The sequence below is a fragment of the Delphinapterus leucas genome, chromosome 11, assembly GCF_059928025.1.
Source record: "Delphinapterus leucas isolate spDelLeu-1000000601 "Yukka" chromosome 11, BTC_Dleu_Yukka2, whole genome shotgun sequence".
NCBI classification, from domain to species: domain Eukaryota; kingdom Metazoa; phylum Chordata; class Mammalia; order Artiodactyla; family Monodontidae; genus Delphinapterus; species Delphinapterus leucas.
In genome coordinates, this window is record NC_143139.1 from 83172842 (window position 1) to 83193009 (window position 20168).

A 20168-nucleotide genomic window follows, 5' to 3' on the forward strand; every position below is an offset into this window, starting at 1 on the left:
CAGTAAAGATACAAATCAGTAAAATTAATAGTGTACCACAGCAAATATATTGTGATTTTTATCTTGCCTAAGAAAGCTTTATGCTATATATATATTTTTTTTTTTCCTTTTTTTTGCGGTACGTGGGCCTCTCACTCTTGTGGCCTCTCCCGTTGCGGAGCACAGGCTCCGGATGCTCAGGCTCAGCAGCCATGGCTTACCGGCCCAGCCACTCCGCGGCATGTGGGATCTTCCCAGACCGGGGCCTGAACCCGTGTCCCCTGCATCGGCAGGCGGACTCTCAACTACTGCGCCACCAGGGAAGCCCTATGCTATATTATCTAGAGTCCTTGTCTAACTTTGAGGTCTAGGAACTGCTTTACACTAAAAATTATTTAGGACTAGAAGGAGATTTTGTTTATGTGGATTATATCTATTGATATTTTCCATATTAAAAATTAAAGAGAAATGTTTAAAATGTTTATCAGTTATTAAAATATTGATATTGAACCTATTACATTTTAATATGAATAACATTATGTTATGAAGAATAACTTTATTTTCCAAAAATAAAAAAATTGTGAGAATAGTGACATTGTTTTACATTTTTATGAGTATCTTTAATATCATGTGTGATAGAAAATACCTGGATTCACATGTCTGCTTCTATTTGATAAGTTAGTTTGATTGAAGTATATCAAGAAAATTCAGATTCACATTGATACATAGTTGGAAAAGGAGGACTTCCCAGATCCCCTGAATGGGTCTTAAGGACCTCAGAAGTACTTGGATCATACTTTGATACCCACTGAACTGATCTAGAATAATGTACTTTGCATGTAATTAAATATGAAAGTGTTTTTTAACTAGAAGGTAATATTCTCCCATTTCTAAAAATAATATTGTGTTTATGGAAAAATAAATCTTTGCTTTCAGCATCTCTTCTGAAAACATAAGAACCACAAGTGTGAGTACTACCATTCAAAATTTGTTAAATAGTAAATTCTTATTTTGGTGATCTTGAATTTTGAGATTGAAAAATTGTATATGTTATAAACAATAAATCCTAGGCTTTCTAGTTTTTTTTTTAATCACTTGATTAACTCTTTATGAGTACCAGCTTATCATATCAGTAGAATTGTGGCAAATGCTATTTCTTTTCAAGGAGTATATATTGGTGAGTTACTTTAGTTATAATTTTGCAATATCTCACTGGGCTTTGTTAATTCAGTTTGTCCCTTTCCTTCAGGTTTACTTATCAGGAATTGTGTGTGTGTTTGTGTTTGTACATACCTGTATAATCTTCAGTCCCTTAGAATAAATGAAATAATATGGAGATATTGAGTAGTGTGTCAGGCTGAAAGCAAATATCTCTTTATAAATTATTTTTTCGTGGAAGCTCTTATTTTGTTTGAAATATTGTGGCTTAGGAAAATAGATTTACTTATGTATATTCCAAAATGAAGCATTTATTGTGGGCATTAGCTAAGACTTTCTTCCATACAAATAAAAGGCTCAGATGAAATTTCCAAGGTCATCTTTTAACTATGAACTTGCAAAACTCTTTGAGTACAAGTGCCATTGGAAACAGATTGTTAGGAAATTTAATTGCGTGTATATTATGGACTGCCAACAAAAGTCAGGTAATGTGCTGTACACTGGAACATCAGAGACACTAAGTAGAGCTAGGTGTGAAATATTTTTTACAGTTGGCGTAGCATTTTGTTAGTAACATCTTGTATTTCTTACAGAGTCAACTACGGGATTTTCTGTCTGGCAGACAGTATGCAGTAGATAATGAAACTGATTTTTCTGAACCAATGTCACCAATTAGTAAACATAACCGGGATAATGAAAAGGTATGGCTAAATTGTGAGTAAATAAAAGCAGGATATGATCCTCTTAAAATCACTATGAATTTGTACGTTACAGTTACTATTTTTTTTAAATTTTTTAAAAGTTTTAAATTTGCTTAAATAAAAAAAATTTGTGAAGAGTAGTACATTGGAGACTGCCAAGAGCATGGTAATAATCAGTTTATTCATGGTTTTGGGCCATGGTAACAGGCACTGTGCAAAAATAAGTATCACTAAGTATCGGAAAAGTTGGTACAGGTTGCCAGAGTTCTTTGAATTTTTACATTTGGTATACTTCACAGTTAGTATTTTATTTTATTTTATTTCATTTAGTAATATGCTTACTTATTTATTTATTTTTGGCTGCGTTGGGTCTTTGTTGCTGTGCGCACTGGCTTTCTCTAGTTGTGGCGAGTGGGGGCTTCTCTTGCTTGCGGTGCATGTGCTTCTCATTGTGGTGGCTTCTCTTGTTGCAGAGCATGGGCTCTTGGCACACAGGCTGCAGGAGTTGTGGCACGCAGGTTCAGTAGTTGTGGGACGCAGGCTCTAGAGCTCAGGCTCAGTAGTTGGGGTGCGTGGGCTTAGATGCTGCGCAGCATGTGGGATCTTCCCAGACCAGGGCTCGAACCCATGTCCCCTGCATTGGCAGGCAGATTCTTAATCTCTGTGCCACCAGGGAGGTCCCACAGTTAGCATTTTAAATGGTTGATTCTTAGGAGAATATGTTATGTTCTCCACTCTTCAAAAAATCTGTTTCTACTCTTTGCAGTAGAATAGCTGATGCATCATGAGTTCTGATAACAGGATTTGCTGTCCAAACAAACCACAGAAAAGTAGTACAGGTTTGGTTTAATATAAGTTACCTTCAGCTGAACACTATTCTAGGTACCTAATTACATGTAGTAATTCCTTACTAACGATGGGAATTGTGTTTATGAAAGTTTCTTAGTAAAATTACCATTGACAAGATGAAAGGTTAAGAGTACTGGAAAGAGCATATCTAAAAATATGTTATGTGAGATTGGTTCAAGATGGCGGAGTAGAAGGACATGCTCTCACTCCCTCTTGCGAGAACACTGGAATCACAACTAACTGCTGAACAGTCATTGACAGGAAGACACTGGAACTCACCAAAACAGATACCCCACATCCAAAGACAAAGGAGAAGCCACAAGGAGACGGTAGGAGGGGCGCAATCACAATAAAATCAAATCCCATACCTGCTGGGTGCGTGACCCACAAACTGGAGAACACTTATACCACAGAAGTCCACCCACTGGAGTGAAGGTTTTGAGCCCCACGTCAGGCTTCAGAACCTGGGGGTCCGGCAAAGGGAGGAGGAATTCCTAGAGAATCAAACTTTGAAGGCTAGCAGGATTCGATTGCACAACTTCGACAGGACTGGGGGAAACGGAGACTCCGCTCTTGGAGGGCACACACAAAGTAGTGTTTACATCGGGACCCAGGGGAAGAAGCAGTGACCCCACAGAGACTGAACCAGACCTACCTGCTAGTGTTGCGGGGTCGCCTGCAGAGGCGGGGGGTGGCTCTGTCTCACGGTGAGGACAAGGACACTGGCAGCAGAAGTTCTGGGAAGTACTCCTTGGCGTGAGCCCTCCCAGAGTCCGCCATTAGCCTCACCAAAGAGCCCGGGTAGGCTCCAGTGTTGGGTCACCTCAGGCCAAACAACCAACAGGGAGGGGACACAGCCCCACCCATCAGCAGGCAAGTGGATTAAAGTTTTATTGAGCTCTGCCCGCCAGAGAAACGCCCAGCTCTACCCACCACCAGTCCCTCCCATCAGGAAACTTGCACAAGCCTCTTAGACAGCCTCATCCACCAGAGGGCAACAGCAGAAGCAAGAAGAACTACAATCCTGCAGCCTGTGGAGCAAAAACCACATTCATAGAAAGATAGACAAGATGAAAAGGCAGAGGGCTATCTACCAGCTGAAGGAACAAGATAAAACCCCAGAAAAACAACTAAACAAAGTAGAGATAGGCAACCTTCCAGAAAAACAATTCAGGATAATAGTGAAGATTATTCAGGAACTCAGAAAAAGAATGGAGGCAAAGATCGAGAAGATGCAAGAAATGTTTAATAAAGACCTAGAAGAATTGAAGAACAAACAGAGGTGAACAATACAATAATTGAAATGAAAAATACACTAGAAGGAATCAATAGAATAACTGAGGCAAGAACGGATAAGTGACCTGGTAGACAGAATGGTGGAAGTCACTGCTGCAGAAGAGAATAAAGAGAAAAGAATGAAAAGAAATGAAGACAATCTAAGAGACCTCTGGGACACATTAAATGCAACAACATTTGCATTATAGGGGTCCCAGAAGGAGAAGAGAGAGAGAACTGACCCAAGAAAATATTTGAAGAGATTATAGTTGGAAACTCCCCTAACATGGGGAAGGAAATAGCTACCCAAATCCAGGAAGCACAGAGAGTCCCATAGAGGATAAAACCAAGGAGAAACATGCCAAGACACATAGTAATCAAATTGGCAAAAATTAAAGACAAAGAAAAATTATTGAAAGCAGCAAGAGAAAAATGGAAAATAACATACAAGGGAACTACCATAAGGTTAACAGCTGATTTCTCAGCAGAAACTCTACAAGCCAGAAGGGAGTGGCATGATATACTTAAAGTGATGAAAGGGAAGAACCTACAACCAAGATTACTCTACCCAGCAAGGATCTCATTCAGATTCGATGGAGAAATCAAAAGCTTTACAGACAAGCAAAAGCTAAAAGAATTCAGCACCACCAAACCAGCTCTACAACATATGCTAAAGGAACTTCTTTAAGTGGGAAACACAAGAGAAGAAAAGGACCTACAAAACAAACCCAAAACAAAAAGACAATGGTCATAGGAACATACATATCGAAACCTATCTTAAACGTGAATGGATTAAGTGCTCCAACCAAAAGACACAGGCTTGCTGAATGGATACAAAAACAAGACCCATACAGATGCTGTCTACAAGAGACCCACTTCAGACCTAGTGACACATACAGACTGAAAGTGAGGGGATGGAAAAAGATATTCCATGCAAATGGAAATCAAAAGAAAGCTGGAGTAACAATACTCATATCAGATAAAATAGACTTTAAAATAAAGAATGTTACAAGAGACAAGGAAGGACACTACATAAAGATCAAGGGATCTATCCAAGAAGAAGATATAACAATTATAAATATATACACACCCAACATAGGAGCAACTCAATACATAAGGCAACTGCTAAGAGCTGTAAAAGAGGAAATCGACAGTGACACAATAATAGTGGGGGACTTTAACACCTCACTTACACCAATGGACAGATCATCTGAACAGAAAATTAATAAGGAAACACAAGCTTTAAGTGACACAATAGACCAGATAGATTTCATTGATATTTATAGGACATTCCATCCAAAAACAGCAGATTACACTTTCTTCTCAAGTGCGCATGGAACATTCTCCAGGATAGATCACATCTTGGGTAACAAATCAAGCCTCAGTAAATTTAAATCCTATCAAGCATCTTTTCTGACCACAATGCTATGAGATTAGCAATCAATTACAGGGAAAAAAAACGTAAAAAACACAAACACATGGAGGCTAGAAAATATATTACTAAATAACCAAGTGCTCACTGAAGAAATCAAAGAGGGAATAAAAAAATACCTAGAGACAAATGACAAAACACAACGATCCAAAACCTGTGGGATGCAGCAAAAGCAGTTCTAAGAGGGAAGTTTATAACTATACAAGCCTACAGCAAGAAACAAGAAAAATCTCAAATAAACAATCTAACCTTACACCTAAAGGAGCTAGAGAAAGAAGAACAAACAAAACCCAAAGTTAGTAGAAGGAAAGAAATCATAAAGATCAGAGCAGAAATAAATGAAATACAAACAAAGAAAACAATAGCAAAGATCAATAAAACTAAAAGCTGGTTCTTTGAGAAGATAAACAAAATTGATAACCCATTAGCCAGACTCATCAAGAAAAAGGGGGAGAGGACGCAAATGAATAAAATTAGAAATGAAAAAGGAGAAGTTACAACAGACACCGCAGAAATACAAAGCATCCTGAGAGACTACTACAAGCAACTCTATGCCAGTAAAATAGACAACCTGGAAGAAATGGACACATTCTTAGAAAGATGTAACCTCCCAAGCCTGAACCAGGAAGAAGTAGAAAATATGAACAGACTAATCACAAGTAATGAAATTAAAACTGTGATTAAAAATCTTCCAACAAACAAAAGTCCAGGACCAGATGGCTTCACAGGTGAATTCTATGAAACATGTAGAGAAGAGCTAACACCCATCCTTCTCAAACTCTTCCAAAAACTTGCGGATTAAGGAACACTCCCAAACCCATTCTATGAGGCCACCATCACCCTGATACCAAAACCAGGGAATGATACTACAAAAAAACAAAATTACAGACCAATATCATTGATAATATAGATGCAAAAATCCTCAACAAAATACTAGCAAACAGAATCCAACAACACTTTAAAAGGATCATACACCATGATCAAGTGGGATTTACCCCGGGATGCAAGGATTCTTCAATATACGTAAATCAATCAATGTGATACACCATATTAACAAATTGAAGAATAAAAACCATATGATCATCTCAGTAGATGCAGAAAAAGCTTTTGACAAAATTCAACACCCATTTATGATAAAAACTCTCCGAAAGTGAGCATAGAGGGAACCTACCTCAACATAATAAAGGCCATATACGACAAACCCACAGCAAACATCACTGTCAATGGTGAAAAACTGAAAGCATTTCCTCTAAGATCAGGAACAAGACAAGGTTGCTCACTCTCACCACTATTATTCAACATAGTTTTGGAAGTCCTAGCCACGGCAATCAGAGAAGAAAAAGAAATAAAAGGAATACAAATTGGAAAAGAAGTAAAACTGTCACTGTTTGCAGATGACATGATACTATACTTAGAGAATCCTAAATATGCCACCAGAAAACTTCTAGAGCTAATCAATGAATTCGGTAAAGTTGCAGGATACAAACTTCATGCACAGAAATCTCTTGCATTCCTATACACTAATGATGAAAAATCTGAAAGAGAAATTAAGGAAACACACCCATATACCATTGTGACAAAAAGAATAAAATACCTAGGATTAAACGTACCTAGGCAGACAAAAGACCTGTATGCAGAAAACTATAAGACACTGATGAAAGAAATTAAAGATGATACCAACAGATGGAGAGATATACCATGTTCTTGGATTGGAAGAATCAATATTGTGAAAATGACTATACTACTCAAAGCAATCTACAGATTCAGTGCAATCCCTATCAAATTACCAATGGCATTTTTTACGGAAGTAGAACAAAAAATCTTAAAAGTTTGTATGGAGACACAAAAGACCCCGAATAGCCAAAGCAGTCTTGAGGGAAAAAAACGGAGCTGGAGGAATCAGACTCCCTGACTTAAGACTATACTATGAAGCTACAGTGATCAAGACAATATGGTACTGGCACAAAAACAGAAACATAGATCAATGGAACAGGATAGATTGCCCAGAGGTAACCCAACGCACTTATGGTCAACTGATCTATGAGAAAGGCGGCAAGGATATACAGTGGAGAAAAGACAGTCTCTTCAATAAGTGGTGCTCGGAAAACTGGACAGCTAAATGTAAAAGAATGAAATTATAACACTCCCTAACACCATATACAAAAATAAACTCAAAATGGATTAGAGACCTAAATGTAAGACCAGACACTATAAAACTCTTAGAGGCAAACTTAGGAAGAACACTCTTTGACATAAATCACAGCAAGATCTTTTTTGATCCACCTCCTAGAGTAATGGAAATAAACACAAAAATAAACAAATGGGACCTAATGAAACTTCAAAGCTTTTGCACAGCAAAGGAAACCATAAAGAAGACGAAAAGACAGCCGTCAAAATGGGAGAAAATATTTGCAAACGAATCAACGGACAAAGGATTAATCTCCAAAATATATAAACAGCTCATGCAGCTCATTATTAAAGAAACAAACAACCCAATCCAAAAATGGGCAGAAGACCTAAATAGACATTTCTCCAAACAAGACTTACAGATGGCCAAGAAGCACATGAAAAGCTGCTCAGCATCACTAGTTATTAGAGAAATGCAAATCAAAACTACAATGAGGCATCACCTCTCACCAGTTAGAATGGGCATCATCAGAAAATCTACAAACAACAAATGCTGGAGAGGGTGTGGATAAAAGGGAACCCTCTTGTACTGTTGGTGGGAATGTAAATTGATACTGCCACTATGGAGAACAGCATGGAGGTTCCTTTAAAAACTAAAAACAGAATTACCATATGATCCAGCATTCCCACTGCTGGGCATATACCCAGAGATAACCATAATTCAAAAAGACACATGCACCCCAATGTTCATTGCAGCAGTGTTTACAATAGTCAGGTCATGGAAGCAACTTAAATGCCCATTGACAGACGAATGGCTAAAGAAGTTGTGGTACATATATACAATGGAATATTACTCAGCCATAAAAAGGAACGAAATTGGGTCATTTGTTGAGACGTGGATGGATCTAGAGACTGTCATACAGAGTGAAGTAAGTCAGAAAGAGAAAAACAAAAATCATATATTAACGCATGTATGTGGAACCTAGAAAAATGGTACAGATGAACTGGTTTGCAGGTGAGAAATTGAGACGCAGATGTAGAGAACAAACGTATGGACACCAAGGGGGGCAGTCGGGGGGTGGTGTGATGAATTGGGCAATTGGGATTGACATGTATACACTAATGTGTATAAAATGGATGACTAACAGGAACCTGCTGTATAAAAAAATAAAATTAAATTCAAAAAAAAATAAAACTATGTTATGTAAAACATCTAGAACATGCCTACTTCCAAGTCAAATGCTCCAATAAGTTAATGCATTTGATGAATCACTTTCTTCATTTTCTGGAAGCATTGCTAAGGTAGATTCTCCCGTAAGTCCCATGCTCTACAGATTGCAATTCTTTTTTTTTTTTTTTTTGGCCTCACAGCGTGGCTTGTGGGATCTTAGTTCCTCAACCAGGGATTGAACCCCAGCCCTTGGCAGTGAAAGCGTGGAGTCCTAACCACTGGACTGCCAGGGAATTCCCCAGATTGCACTTTTAAAAATATATTTGATCACTACTGTCAAATACTTGTATATGTACTTCTTAGACTTAATGTAGCTTATATGTGCATCTAATGTTTTTTCTGTCCTGTTTGAAAGTTAAATTGCTGACGCCATGACAGTTAATCCCTAAGATTCTTCAGCATATCACTTCCTGAAAATAAGGACAGAACCACAATACCATTATCATATATAAGAAAACTGAAGTATTCCCTAATATCATTCATTTACTATTTTCCCTATTCAAATTTCTCCATTTGTCCCTGTAATGGGTTTTATGTCTCTTTAGAGTCTTTTAGAATTCTCCTCAGGTTTTTTTTTCTCTTGTTATTTATCTGTTGAGTTCCTACTGGTATTATTTAACTTGTTCCTCTATTTCCAATAAACTGGAAACATCTAAAAGCTTTCTTAGACTGAGCAATGTAATCTATGAAATACTTTATAACTGATGCTGAGTATTTCATTTTGTATCACACTAGGAGACACAAACTGAAGTTGTCCTGAATTTGTGAGGTCTTTCCAATATAAAGATGTAGTTTTTCTTTTGCTGTCAAAAAAGATCTAGTGATACTCTAACTCTGTAAATATCCTGTTTCCCAACAACCTTTCACCGAATGGTTTTGAGCATGCACTGATGATCATTGTCTGAATCAGTTATTTCTTTAGAGTTTGCAGAATGGTTACTTTCCAACTCTATTATGTCTTTATAGTAATTTGCTGCCATTTCTCAGTAAAGGAGAGCTTTATCTTATTAACTAGGATGAAGTACAGTTCCCTAAAAATGGCAGGGTCACTACTTAATTCTTTCTCTTTAATTACCAGTTTAGGAGTTAGTATAATAATTACTTATAGGAAGAAAATTAGATGTTTTTATTTCTGTTTATGTTTCTCTTTTTATGTGTGTTTACATTACTATGGACTCATGGATTTTTATTTATCCAGAGTTTTAAAATCAATTTGTCATTAATCTTTGATGCTAAAATGTAGGGGTCCCCTTTAATCTGGCTTCTGTATCTTTTTTACATGCCCTATTAGACTTTTGAGCACTTATCTCTTTTCTGGTACAAGAAAGTATCCCAAGCCCACCTTTGGTTGTTTCCTGCTTAGGCATGGTTTCTTTTAGTGATTGTAACTATTTTCTGTTGCTTTACATTCATTTATTGCTTACATTCTCATTGTTTGTTTTTCCTACCTTGACAAGATATTTACCAAATTGCGTGGTCTTTTCTCAGTGATACTTAAGGAGTACACTCTTTTTTTTTTTTTTTAGGAGTACATTCTTAATAGGCTACAGGGAGGAAACAATAATTGTTATTGTGCCTTTCATTTAAGAGGAATGAACTAATTTGTACATTTAAAACGACCTAAATAACCAGGAATGAGGACCTGCCCATTCCAATGGAAAATCCTTATAAGGAGCCTCATAGAAAATGTATCTTGTGTGGAACATGGTTAGATTAAAAGAATGTACAGCTTTTTTCTCAGTTTATTTTTCCATTTATAAGATGAATTTATGGAAGGGAACATAATAGGTCTTTGTGGAAGAAACAAAGAGAAATTACAGAAGCAATTAAGAGAGCTCAAATAATGGGGTTTATGTCAGTTGCATTTATTTATTTATTATTTATTTTTGGCTGCGTTGGGTCTTTGTTGCTGGGTGTGGGCTTTCTCTAGTTGCAAAGAGCGGGGGCTACTCTTCATTGTGGTGCACGGGCTTCTCATTGAGGTAGCTTCTCATTGTGGACCACAGGCCCTAGGCGTGCGGGCTTCAATACTTGTGACATGTGGGCTCAGTAGTTGTGGCTCATGGGCTGTAAAGCGCAGGCTCAGTAGTTGTGGTGCACGAGCTTAGTTGCTCCTCGGCATGTGGGATCTTCCTGGACCAGGGATCAAACCCGTGTCTCCTGCATTGGCAGGCGGATTCTTAACCACTGTGCCACCGGGAAGTCCCCAGTTACATATTGATATAAGGATCCTGCATATCTCAAACACCCTAATGTTTGTAACATCAAATACCGGCAGTAAACTATATAAAGTTGTCATCAATAAACTTATTTTATGATTAAAAAAATCTTAAAGGGATAGCCATGAAAAAGAATTATAGTATATAGAAACTGAAGGGTCTTCACTGTAAGCATATAGTTTTCTCATTTAACAAACAATGGTAGTTTCGTCGTGTTAATCCTCTACTTTTTATCTTTTGCCTTCTTGGATTATATTTTCTAAGAGAATTTTATCTACCATTTAGCTGATGGATTAGATTTTATGAGGACTATTAAAATAGCAGCTATCCTCTCAACCATTTTTCTGTTACTTGCAGACTTCTGATTTTTCTTTTGCAAAGTATTTTATTTCTATTAAAATTCCTAAGTGACTTTTTGGGCTACAGTCGTAAAAAGATATATTTTGATCACCAAATGCTTACTAATGTCACACCAGCTCGTCAAGCAGATGAATGAAATGGACTGGAGAAACAATATTTTTGTTTCCTTATTTTATTTTACTTTATTTTCCCCTGAGGTACTAATCTATTGCTTTAGAAATTCTGAAGTAATGAAGGGAAAAACAGAATAAAGGCCCCAAAAGAAAACCATCAGTTAAATAAAAAAATTCTACGAGTATATTAGTTCTAGTCCAATCTTGTTTGTTCATTATATGTAAGAATTTATGTGTTGACAAATAAAAACAATACTTGTATAAATTTTAATATCAATTTAGAAAAACTGACTTTATTCAAATTGAGATTGAACATAAGCATTTCAATAATAGTTAAGAGTTAGTAAAAGCAACTTGAAGTTGTCAAAAAGCTTAAATAAAATTGTTCAACTTCTAAACAAACATTGCAAATATTTTGTGGTATGGATAGAATCAGTTTATTAAACAGATAAATGGAACAGTATCTTTATTTTTGGTATCTGGGTAAAAGCTTCAATATTGTGGATTTTTTCAATTTAAGCCCTTGCTTCTGGACATCATAACTGTATTTATGTGGAATGCTTTTCCAGAGAGCCTCTTTAAAACCCAGTTGCAAATACAAGAGCAGGGAAACCATAACTGCCATGTTATCTGACCATAATGATAGGGATAGATTTCCAATTGCAGCCATGAGTTAAAAGAAACACTCTGTGAGGACTCCAAGATGTTTTTCCCTGATGTTTGCCTAACATCACAGATCAGAAGGACACTATTTGCTAGCCTTTAAGAACAAGTTGTAGATGTGGGAGTTTAAGCCCTGGTCTTGTGCCCAATAAGGATCAGACTTATACATATTAGTAAACTCTCATTATTTCTGGACAGCAGAAGCACAGTGAAACAGAGATTGCATGAAATTAAATGTAGAAAGAGTAAAGGAATTTCTGATTACAACGTGAATATCTCTTTCCTCTGCTTTGATTTTTGGGAAATTGTGTCACGCTTCCTGTATGTTTTAGACAGACTATTGCACTGTTAGGTTAAAATGGAAACTTTGTATTATAGATTCACATGAAGTATTATGATTTACTGTGAAAGTAAAGATAAAAGGACTTTTGAAATAAAGCAGAAAACTATGTTATACCTTACTTTATAAAATTTTAGGACAGATCTTTTTTTAAAAAAATATATGTGAAAGCACTTTAATGATGAAAAGTAACCTCCTACTACTATTAATAATAATAGTAATAACAATAACAACAATAATACTTAATATTAGCAGTAGTATGTTCTACCGTATAAAATAATCTTCCAGTTTCAGGAGTAGTATGAGGCTAAGTTGAGTCCCCAGAGAGTAATATACTACTTATTTAAAGAAGAAGAAACAACTTTCAAAAAATGCTGAAAAACATTTCATTTATTACTCTGTTTCTCTAGCATTAATGGTAACCTAGGGTTCTTAAAGATTTTTGTGTGCCCCCAGGTATTCAACTCACTACTAGAAGACTCTCTTCTTTCTTTCTTTCTCCCTTCCTTCCTTCTTTCCTTCCTTCCTTTCTCCCTCCGTCCCTCCTTCTCTCTCTTTCTTTCTCTCTCTTTCTCTTTCTTTCTTTTCTTTTCTTTTCTTTTTTCCTTCTTTCCCAATCGCCCAATTCAGCACACCACCATCCACACCCCACCGCGGTTTTACCCCTTGGTGTCCATACGTTTGTTCTCTACATCTGTGTCTCAACTTCTGCCCTGCAAAGCAGTTCATCTGTACCATTTTTCTAGGTTCCACATACATGCGTTAATATACGATATTTGTTTTTCTCTTTCTGACTTACTTCACTCTGTATGACAGTCTCTAGATCCATCCACGTCTCAACAAATGACCCAATTTGGTTCCTTTTTAGGGCTGAGTAATATTCCATTGTATATATATACCACAACTTCTTTATCCATTCATCTGTCGATGGGCATTTAGGTTGCTTCCATGACCTGGCTATTGTAAATAGTGCTGCAGTGAACATTGGGGTCCATGTGTCTTTTTTTTTTTTTTTTTTTTTGGTGGTATGCAGGCCTCCCCTGTTGTGGCCTCTCCCATTGTGGAGAACAGGCGCTGGAGGCGCAGGCTCAGCGGCCACGGCTCATGGGCCTAGCCGCTCCGCGGCATGTGGGATCTTCCCAGGCTGGGGCATGAACCCGTGTCCCCTGCATCGTCAGGCGGACTCTCAACCACTGTGCCACCAGGGAAGCCCTGTGTGTCTTTTTGAATTATGATTTTCTCTGGGTATATGCCCAGTAGTGAGACTGCTAGATCATATGGTAATTCTATTTTTAGTTTTTTTTTTTTTTCTGCGGAATGCGGGCCTCTCGCTGTTGTGGCCTCTCCCGCTGCGGAGCACAGGCTCCGGACGCGCAGGCTCAGCGGCCATGGCTCACGGGCGCAGCCGCTCCGCGGCATGTGGGATCCTCCCGGACTGGGGCACGAACCCGCGTCCCCTGCATCGGCAGGCGGACTCCCAACCACTGCGCCACCAGGGAAGCCCTATTTTTAGTTTTTTAAGGAACCTCCATACTGTTCTCCATAGTGGCTGTATCAATTTACATTCCCACCAACAGTGCAAGAGGGTTTCCTTTTCTCCACACCCTCTCCAGCATTTCTGGTCTGTAGATTATCTGATGATGCCCATTCTGACTGGTGTGAGGTGTTGCCTCATTGTAGTTTTGATTTGTATTTCTCTAATAATTAGTGATGTTGAGCAGCTTTTCATGTGTTTCTTGGCCATCTGTATGTCTTCCTTGGAGAAATGTCTATTTAGGTCTTCTGCCCATTTTTGGATTGAGTTGTTTGTTTCTTTAATATTGATCTATATGAGCTGTTTATATATTTTGGAGATTAATCCTTTGTCCGTTGATTCATTTGCAAATATTTTCTCCCATTTTGAGAGTTGTCTTTTCATCTTGTTTATGGTTTCCATTGCTGTACAAAAGTTTTGAAGTTTCATTAGGTCCCATTTGTTTATTTTTGTTTTTATTTCCATTACTCTAGGAGGTGGATCAAAAAAGATCTTGCTGTGATTTATGGCAAAGAGTGTTCTTCCTATGTTTTCTTCTAAGAGGTGTATAGTGTATGGTCTTATAGTTAGGTCTCGAATCCATTTTGAGTTTATTTTTGTGTATGGTGTTAGGGAGTGTTATAATTTCATTCTTTTACATGTAGCTGTCCAGTTTTCCCAGCACCACGTATTGAAGAGACTGTCTTTTCCCCATTGTATATCCTTGCCTCCTGTGTCATAGATAAGTTGACCATAGGTGCGTGCGTTTATCTCTGGGCTTTCTTTCTTGTTCCATTGATCTATGTTTCTGTTTGTGCCAGTACCATATTGTCTTGATTACTGTAGCTTTATAGTATAGTCTTAAGTCAGGGAGTCTGATTTCTCCAGCTCCGTTTTCTTCCCTCAAGAATGCTTTGGCTATTCGGGGTCTTTTGTGTCTCCATACAAATTTTAAGATTTTTTGTTCTAGTTATGTAAAAAATGCCATTGGTAATTTGATAGGAATTGCATTGAGTCTGTAGATTGCTTTGGGTAGTATGGTCATTTTCACAATATTGATTCTTCCAATCCAAGAACATGGTATATCTCTCCATCTGTTGGTATCATCTTTAATTTCTTTCATCAGTGTCTTATAGTTTTCTGCATACAGGTCTTTTGTCTGCCTAGGTATGTTTAATCCTAGGTATTTTATTCTTTTTGTTGCAGTGGTAAATGGGAGTGTTTCCTTAATTTCTCTTTCAGATTTTTCATCATTAGTGTATAGGAATGCAAGAGATTTCTGTGCATGAAGTTTGTATCCTGCAACTTTACCGAATTCATTGATTAGCTCTAGAAGTTTTCTGGTGGCATATTTAGGATTCTCTAAGTATAGTATCATGTCATCTGCAAACAGTGACAGTTTTACTTCTTTTCCAATTTGTATTCCTTTTATTTCTTTTTCTTCTCTGATTGCCGTGGCTAGGACTTCCAAAACTATGTTGAATAATAGTGGTGAGAGTGAGCAACCTTGTCTTATTCCTGATCTTAGAGGAAATGCTTTCAGTTTTTCACCATTGAGAATGATGTTTGCTGTGGGTTTGTCGTATATGGCCTTTATTATGTTGAGGTAGGTTCCCTTTATGCCCACTTTCTGGAGAGTTTTTATCATAAATGGGTGTTGAATTTTGTCAAAAGCTTTTTCTGCATCTACTGAGATGATCATATGGTTTTTATTCTTCAATTTGTTAATATGGTGTATCACATTGATTGATTTACGTATATTGAAGAATCCTTGCATCCCGGGGTAAATTCCACTTGATCGTGGTGTATGATCCTTTTAAAGTGTTGTTGGATTCTGCTCGCTAGTATTTTCTTGAGAATCTTGGCATCTATATTCATCAGTGATATTAGTCTGTAATTTTGTTTTTTTGTAGTATCTTTCCCTGGTTTTGGTATCAAGGTGATGGTGGCCTCGTAGAATGAGTTTGGGAGTGTTCCTTAATCCGCAAGTTTTTGGAAGAGTTTGAGAAGGATGGGTGTTAGCTCTTCTCTACATGTTTCATAGAATTCACCTGTGAAGCCATCTGGTCCTGGACTTTTGTTTGTTGGAAGATTTTTAATCACAGTTTTAATTTCATTACTTGTGATTGGTCTGTTCATATTTTCTACTTCTTCCTGGTTCAGTCTTGGAAGGTTATACCTTTCTAAGAATTTGTCCATTTCTTCCAGGTTGTCCATTATATTGGCATAGAGTTGCTTGTAGTAGTCCCTTAGGATGCTTTGTATTTCTGCGGTGTCTGTTGTAACTTCTCCTTTTTCAATTCTAATTTTATTGATTTGAGTTCTCTCCCTCTTTTTCTGATGAGTCTGGCTAATGGTTTATCAGTTTTGTTTATCTTCTCAAAGAACCAGCTTTTAGTTTTATTGACCTTTGCTATTGTTTTCTTTGTTTGTATTTCATTTATTTCTGCTCTGATCTTTATGATTTCTTTCCTTCTGCTAACTTTGGGTTTTGTTTGTTCTTCTTTCTCTAGTTCCTTTAGGGGTAAGGTTAGATTGTTTATTTGAGATTTTTCTTGTTTCTTGAGGTAGGCTTGTATAGCTATAAACTTCCCTCTTAGAACTGCTTTTGCTGCATCCCATAGGTTTTGGATTGTCGTGTTTTCATTGTCATTTGTCTCTAGGTATTTTTTGATTTCCTCTTTGATTTCTTCAGTGATCTCTTGGTTATTTAGTAACGTATTGTTTAGCCTCCATGTGTGTGTGTGTTTTTTATGTGTTTTTCCCTGTAATTCATTTCTTATCTCATAGCGCTGTGGTCAGAAAGATGCTTGGTATAATTTTAATTTTCTTAAATTTACTGAGGCTTGATCTGTTACCCAAGATGTGATCTATCCTGGAGAATGTTCCTTGTGCACTTGAGAAGAAAGTGTAATCTGCTGTTTTTAGATGGAATGTTCTATAAATATCAATGAAATCTATCTGGTCTATTGTGTTTCTTTATTAATTTTCTGTCTGGATGATCTGTCCATTGGTATAAGTGAGGTGTTAAAGTCCCCCACTATTATTGTGTTACTGTTGATTTCCTCTTTTATAGCTGTTTGCAGTTGCCTTATGTATTGAGGTGCTCCTATGTTGGATGCATATATATTTATAATTGTTATATCTTCTTCTTGGATTGACCTCTTTATCATTATATAGTGTCCTTCCTTGTCTCTTGTAACATTCTTTATTTTAACGTCTATTTTATCTGATATGAATATTGCTACTCCAGCTTTCTTTTGATTTCCATTTGCATGGAATATCTTTTTCCATCCCCTCACTTTCAGTCTGTATGTGTCACTAGGTCTGAAGTGGGTCTCTTATAGACAGCATCTGTATGGGTCTTGTTTTTGTATCCATTCAGCAAGCCTGTGTCTTTTGGTTGGAGCACTTAATCCATTCACGTTTAAGATAGTTTTCGATATGTATGTTCCTATGACCATTGTCTTTTTGTTTTGGGTTTGTTTTGTAGGTCCTTTTCTTCTCTTGTGTTTCCCACTTAGAGAAGTTCCTTTAGCATTTGTTGTAGAGCTGGCTTGGTGGTGCTGAATTCTCTGAGCTTTTGCTTGTCTGTAAAGCTTTTGATTTCTCCATCGAATCTGAATGAGATCCTTGCTGGGTAGAGTAATCTTGGTTGTAGGTTTTCCCCTTTCATCACTTTAAGTATATCATGCCACTCCCTTCTGGCTTGTAGAGTTTCTGCTGAGAAATCAGCTGTTAACCTTATGGTAGTTCCCTTGTATTTTATTTGCCGTTTTTCTCTTGCTGCTTTCAATAATTTTTCTTTGTCTTTAATTTTTGCCAATTTGATTACTATGTGTCTCGGTGTGTTTCTCCTTGGTTTTATCCTGTATTGGACTCTGCGCTTCCTGGACTTGGGTGGCTACTTACTTTCTCATGTTAGGGAATTTTTTGACTATAATCTCTTCAAATATTTTCTCGGATCCTTTCTCTGTCTCTTCTCCTTTTGGGACCCCTATAATTCAAATGTTGTTGCATTTAGTGTTGTCCCAGAGGTCTCTTAGGCTGTCTTGATTTCTTTTCATCATTGTTTTTTCTTTATTCTGTTCCACAGCAGTGAATTCCACCAATCTGTCTTCCAGGTCCCTTATCCATTCTTCTGCCTCTGTTATTCTGCTGTTGATTCCTTAGAGTGTATTTTTCATTTCAGTTACTGTATTGTTCATCTCTGTTAATTTGTTGTTTAATTCTTGTAGGCCTTTGTTAAACATTTCTTGCATCTTCTCGATCTTTGCCTCCATTCTTTTTCCAAGGTCCTGGATCATCTTTACTATCATTATTCTGAATTCTTTTTCTGGAAGGTTGCCAATCTCCACTTCATTTAGTTAGTTTTCTGGGGTTTTATCTTGTTCCTTCATCTGGTAGATAGCCCTCTGCCTTTTCATCTTGTCTATCTTTCTTTGAATGTGTTTTGTGTTCCACAGGCTGCAGGATTGTAGTTCTTTTCTTTTTCATTTATTTCTCATCTGATCTTTTTTTTTTTTTTTTTGCGGTATGTGGGCCTCTCAGTGTTATGGCCTGTCCTGTTGAAGAGTACAGGCTCCGGACGTGCGGGCTCAGCGGCCATGGCTCACAGGCCTAGCCACTCTGCAGCATGTGGGATCTTCCCGGACTGGGGCACGAACCCTTGTCCGCTGCATCGGAAGGCGGACTCTCAACCACTGCGCCACCAGGGAAGCCACTTTTTTTTGTTTTTTTAAAATTTATTCATTCGTTTATTTATTTTTGGCTGTGTTGGGTCTTCGTTTCTGTGTGAGGGCTTTCTCTATTTGCGGCAAGCGGGGGCCACTCTTCATCGCGGTGTGCGGGCCTCTCACTATCGCATCCTCTCGTTGCGGAGCACAGGCTCCAGACACGCAGGCTCAGTAATTGTGGATCACGGGCCTAGTTGCTCCGCGGCATGTGCGAGCTTTCCAGACCAGGGCTCGAACCCGTGTCCCTTGCATTGGCAGGCAGATTCTCATCCACTGCACCACCAGGGAAGCCCTGATCTGATCTTTTTGATTTTTTTCCTTCTGCTAACTTTGGGGTTTTTTTTCTACTTTCTCTTAATTTCTTTAGCTGTAAGATTAGGTTGTTTATTTGAAATTTTTCTTGTTTCTTGAGGTAGGATGTGTTGCTATAACCTTCCCTCTTAGCACTGCTTTTGCTGCATCCCATAGGTTTTAGGTTATGTTTTCATTGGCATTTGTTTCTAGCTATTTTTTGATTTCCTCTTTGTTTTCTTCAGTGGTCTCTTCATTATTTAGTAGTGTATTGTTTAGGCTCCATGTGTTTGTATTTTTTACGTTTTTTTCCTTAATTGATATGTAGTCTTATAGTGTTGTGGTCGGAAAACATACTTGATACGATTTCAATTTTCTTAAATTTACCAAGGCTTGATTTGTGACCCACGATATATTTTATCATGAGAATGTTCCATGAGCACTTGAGAAGAAAGTGTTTTCTGTTCTTTTTGGATGGAATGTCCTATAAATATCAATTAAGTCCATCTTGTTTAATGTATCGTTAAAGCTTGTGTTTTCTTATTCATTTTCATTTTGAATGATCTGTCCATTGGTGAAAGTGGGGTGTTATAGTCCCCTAGTATTATTGTGTTACTGTCGATTTCCCCTTTTATGGTGTTAGCATTTGCCTTATGTATTGAAGCCCTTGTATATGGTTGGTGCATAAATATTTACAAATGTTATATCTTCTTCTTGGATTGATCCCTTGATCATTTTAGGACAGATCTTAAAGATGATTTTAATTTAGTTGTATCTTAGTACTTTTCTTTTTAAGGCAATGTAATAAAAGTATATGAGCACTTATTTGATCCCAACTTCCCGATAAGTTTTTATCAATAGTTTCAATTTTGAAATATCTAAAAGGGGCAAATACATGTATTAATTTTTCTTTCGTTTATCATTGTATAAATGCTGATTGAGAACTTATTAATAAGAATGGATTGATTACCTGTTCTTATGCCAGTCATTCTTTTAGGGCCTAAGGATACATCATTTGCTCTCAGGGCACTCATAAAATAGTAGAAAGATTAATAAAATAGACAAAGTATCAGAAAGTATTAATATTTATGTAGAGAATTATAATTGGTTCATATGCATAGTTATAACAGGTTGATAAGAAAGAGAATATGTGAATTGCATCTTTATACTGGAAAATCAGG

The 20168-nt window shown here is 37.3% G+C and overlaps 1 protein-coding gene across 1 annotated transcript in view; it reads left to right on the plus strand.

The window, feature by feature from the left end:
• The window catches only part of PARPBP (PARP1 binding protein), a 99029-nt gene that overhangs the window by 18982 nt on the left and 59879 nt on the right, over nucleotides 1–20168 (plus strand). Inside the window, exon 4 of the mRNA XM_022599977.2 lies at nucleotides 1731–1838. Coding sequence (XP_022455685.1) covers nucleotides 1731–1838 — 108 coding nt within the window. The remainder of the gene's footprint in view (nucleotides 1–1730; nucleotides 1839–20168) is intronic.